Source organism: Chamaea fasciata, unplaced genomic scaffold (genome assembly GCF_029207755.1).
Source record: "Chamaea fasciata isolate MVZ Bird 193981 ecotype frontalis unplaced genomic scaffold, bChaFas1.0.hap1 SCAF_9, whole genome shotgun sequence".
NCBI classification, from domain to species: domain Eukaryota; kingdom Metazoa; phylum Chordata; class Aves; order Passeriformes; family Sylviidae; genus Chamaea; species Chamaea fasciata.
The window spans coordinates 33,140,691-33,144,775 of NW_027094094.1; the positions used below are offsets into that span (position 1 = coordinate 33,140,691).

General features: G+C 57.2%; 1 protein-coding gene across 3 annotated transcripts; it reads right to left on the reverse strand.

The window, feature by feature from the left end:
• Window positions 1-6: 6 nt before the first annotated feature.
• On the reverse strand, window positions 7-3,781 carry LOC136294224 (early activation antigen CD69-like). Of its 3 annotated transcripts, none has more exons than XM_066191818.1 (5): window positions 3,429-3,781; window positions 2,954-3,052; window positions 2,670-2,851; window positions 2,369-2,469; window positions 7-106 (listed from the first exon to the last, which is right to left on the reverse strand). In XM_066191818.1, the coding sequence occupies exons 1-5, from the start codon at window positions 3,655-3,657 to the stop codon at window positions 58-60; spliced, it is 660 nt and encodes a 219-aa protein (XP_066047915.1). In that variant the 5' UTR covers window positions 3,658-3,781; the 3' UTR covers window positions 7-57. The 3 variants fall into 3 exon arrangements, with proteins under 3 accessions (XP_066047915.1, XP_066047913.1, XP_066047914.1); XM_066191817.1 differs by lacking the exon at window positions 7-106 and adding an exon at window positions 1,565-2,278; XM_066191816.1 differs by lacking the exon at window positions 2,369-2,469 and having other exon boundaries at window positions 7-1,655.
• Window positions 3,782-4,085: the final 304 nt, after the last annotated feature.

The window sequence follows — 4,085 nt, forward strand, 5'->3', positions numbered from 1 at the left end:
CAGGGTTTACATTTCTTGCAGACAGTTTCTCTTGCTCTCTTCTTACATTTGATCCTGCTATTTTCTCAGTAACCTTGATGAATTCCTGAGAGCTCTAACAACAAAACTGCAGGTGGTTTGATATTATTACTCACAGTCAGTTTGGCTGGTGCATCAGAATGGCCTGTTATACATGTACATTGCTACAATTCCCCCTTCTTTTTTCTTGCACCAGCCAAACACTCCCCACTGCATTCTCCGCCAAGGGAGCCACCAACTCCACAATGCATGAAATAATACAAAGCAACAAAACAATGACTACTGGTAACAACAAAGCTCCCTTTGTAATATCCTCCAAACATCCAGTGATTCCCCACCCCTCTGCTGTGGTTTAGGTTTGCTTATCTGAGTCATGGCACCATTTTTTGTAATGGTTTTACATTTGCCAAAATTTTTTGCTAACTGAGAGACAGGATTCTTTGGGAGAAAAAGGCAAAAGCAGGCTCAACTTAGAAGCAAAAGCAGATAGATTTTATTAACATACAGTAAGTAAAGTAAATAAGAAAAGAAAAAAAACCCCAACAGAAATTAATTTCTAAAACCAACCCTTTCTCCCACTAGACACTGTTCATTTTCTACAAGCAATGTAAAGAGGCAAAACTCAGAAGAACAGGTCAGTACCACTTATAAAAGTATTTTTTCATTTAGTCTTTGAGAGAGAGAAGTCACTCCTGTGGTTTGGTAACTTTCACATAAAAGCAGCCTGCCCAGAAGAATTTGTGGACCTTCCCATATCACATAGCCTTTCCCATGACTACCTATTGTCCATGGACTTCACAAAATTGGTGGTGATACCTTTTAAAAATGAACTGCTTCAAAAAAACTAAGGATCTTTTTCAACTCAGGGAGCACATATGGTCTTCTCACTTCTTCACTGGCAGAGGACTTCTTCTCACCTCTCTCTGTTCAACCTCTCATGAGGGCACAAAAAATGTTGACTCAGTTCATCACAGATACCTTTGCTCAAATCCACAAATCATCTCCCCAATTTATGTTATCTATGACTTAAAAGATTATCCTGTTACCAAAATCCATAGGAGATTTTCAGCCTAGAACGAAGGCAACCCATCATCTCTATCACTTAAAAAGTCACTCTTCTTCTACTGGCTTTGTGATCTCCATACTGTCCCTTTACATGTCTCCAATTTGGCCTTTTCTCTCATCTCTGAAAAGGGTTAGTTTAAGAAAGTCTCAGTCTGTGTCAGGACAGATTTAAAGCTTGCCCAGGCCGGCGGTGCTCAGGTGATCTCTGCTGCAGCAGCTGCAAATGTTTCAAAGCCATGCCGGTGGGGGGAGGCTGATGGATGCCTTCTCTTCCACCCCTCCGTCTGAAGGCGTGAGCTGCTTGCAGCTGCTCTGTAAGGCCCAGCGTAGGGTGGGGGAACAGATCCCATCCTCCCCCTGGGCCAGGGCTGCCAGCAGCCAGGAGAATCGGGGCACGGCCCCGCCACAGCCCAGCCTTGATCCCCGGTGCGGCCCCCAGACACGCAGCGGACCCTGCCGAACTGCAGCCCCGTCTCCTCTGCAGGCAGCGGCTCCCGGAGCCCCGGCCGGGCCCGGCCGCCCTGGGGAGGGCAGAGCCTAAGCCGGGCTTCCCTCAGCTGCCCACGTGTTACCTGCTCGCCGGTTGGGGGAGAAAGAGGAAGTCTCGAACCAAGCTTCAGCTTTTATACGGGTATTACCAAAACTAACCTTCTGTTTTCTGAGTGATAAGAACTGCGTGTCGATCTAAAACCTGCCCCACCATAGTTCCCTGTCGTTTCCAGAGAATTCCAAGGTGCTAACAGAGAGATACTGTTTCGACTCATGACACGGCCGCGGGCACTTTCCCCTTTGGTGCAGTTCCGGGCCCCGCCGGCAGGGGCGCTGGTGGCTCCCAATGGAGCCGGGTGTGCAATGAGCGCGATCCACTGAGCCCAGGGAGCACCGGGGGCGGGATGGATCGCGGAGACTTTTCCTCTCAACACCCAGCCCGGCCTCGGCAGGGGGGAGGAACAGGCACTGAGGTGACCCTGAGAGTTAGTGCAAGGCACAGGGGGCAGCTGAGGAAGGACAGCCCTGTGCCGGGCTAAGAGGTGAAGCTGGGACTGCCCAGCGTGGAGAAGGTCCTTTCTCCAGCCCCTGTCACAGGGGAGCTTGGGCCTTGCTGCACAGATACGGCTGCTCATTTGAGCAGCTGTGACTCCAAAATTTGTTGTCAGCCAGGCACACACACTCGGAATCGCCAAGGACAGGAACCCTGCAAGGAGGAGCAGAGCCAGCGCTGGCTCCCAGGGGAACACCTTGTGCCCCTGTCCCCCCGTGCCCTGCCCGGCTCCCCGGCACTCACCAGGAGCTGAAGTTGCTGCCGTCCCCCCACTGCAGGCGCTGGCCCCGCCTGCGCAGCCCGAGCCAGTAATCGACATTCCCGCGGAGGCGGAAGAGCAAATCCTGCCCGGGAGAGAGGAGTGGGAGCTGCCCCGGCCCCTCGGGGGGACACGTGCCCGGGGCTCCCCCCGCACGCCGGGGCTCCTTCCCTGCCAGGCCCCGGGACAGGGCTGCACCCCCAGCCCTGCCAGCACCCAGCCCGGCCCAGGAGCACCCCCAGGCTCCCCTCAGCCACCCCACACCGCCCGCAGCCCCTCACTCACCATGGCCTCCTCATCCTTGACAATGGCCAGGGAGGCCCCGAGCTCGGAGCACCGTTCCTCACCCTGCTCCCAGGTGCCGTGATCCCTTGACAAGTAGTAGCAGACCCCATTGTGACCAACCCAGCTAGAGGGACAGCCCAGAACACACTGGGCAGTGGCAGGTGGAACTGGAAGCTGTGGTGCTGAAGGGGGAAGAGGAGAAGCTCTGAGGATTCCCCTGTGCAGGGAGCAGGGAGCCCGCTCTGCCCCGAGGGGCTGGGCCCAGGCTGCTGCCCCTCCCTTACCTGACCGCACAGCCAAGGCCACCGCCAAAGCCAGCACCAGCAACACCAGCACGATCAGCAGCACCAAGGTGACCACGGGATGGGACCTGAACCACTTGCCTGCAGCAGGAAAGAGCTGCTGGCTGCCAGAACCAGAGCCGGCCCTCCAATCTGCTCCCCCAATGCCCAGGGAGCACAGGAGGGAGCCCTCAGCCACTCTGCCCCTCACTCAGCTGGCAGCCAGGGAGCCAAGAGCCTGGGACACAGGCAGGGACACAGGGCTGGGGACAGCCAGGGACACAGGGTGGGGACAGGCTGCAGCTGGAGAACTGCACAGCCTTGGGGGCAGCTGGGGCTGTTGGTTGCAGCCACTCATGGGGCCGAACAGAGCAGGAGGGCTCTTGTAGACATCGGGAAACAGCCACACACCTGCCAGCCCTGTCCGTGGGTGGTGACACCATCCCCTCCCAAGAGGGCACAGGATCCATGCACTTACGCAGGATTCTGAGTGTATTCTCTGTGTCTGATTTGTCTTCCAGCTGATTCTTCACAAGCCAATTAAAAGAGCAGATTTCACTCTCCTCCAGTTTATAGTCGGCATCTCTCTGCTTGGAATAAACAGCACCTTGCTCCCGAGACATCAGGAGTGCTGAAAAACCCTTTCCGAGATCGACATCGGCAACAGCTTTACACCCGCGCTGACGGCACACTGAAAGAAGGGACATGGGGAGAGGTCACTGCCGGTCCCGGCCCTGCGGGACACCGAGGCTCAGCGAGGCGCTGCCAGCTCAGTCCCGCCCTGTCCCCGCTCCGCCGACGCTGCGGCAGCACCTGCGGAGACAAGCGCAGCCTCCGGGAGCTCTCCGGTGCCCGCAGGCCCGGCCCCTGTGGCTCTGGAGCCGCTGCAGCCCAGCTCCGTGCCGGGACACGCGGGGACAACGCCTGCGAGCTGCCGGAGGCAGCGGGGACAGGACAGCTGCGCCTCGGAGCCCGCCTGCCCAGGGGGAAGCAAGAAGCAGCGGCCCCGGGCTGCTCACGGTTGTCCCCCGCATTCCCCGTTGCCCCGGCGGCTTGGAGCCCGGGGACACCGAGCGCGGGCACGGCCGCTTTGGCTCCCTGCCTGGGAAGTGCAAGCGGCTCCTGGCACAGAAGG

Bases quoted from the DNA above. Each gene is read 5' to 3' on its own strand.
- LOC136294224 (XM_066191816.1), bottom strand. From the start codon at position 3,657: ATGTCCCTTCTTTCAGTGTGCCGTCAGCGCGGGTGTAAAGCTGTTGCC. The intron at 2,852-2,953 runs GTAAGGGAGGGG...TTCCCCCTTCAG, and splicing joins GGCCTTGGCTGTGCGGTCAG to CACCACAGCTTCCAGTTCCA. The intron at 1,656-2,669 runs GTGAGTGAGGGG...ACCGGCGAGCAG, and splicing joins TCAAGGATGAGGAGGCCATG to GTAACACGTGGGCAGCTGAG.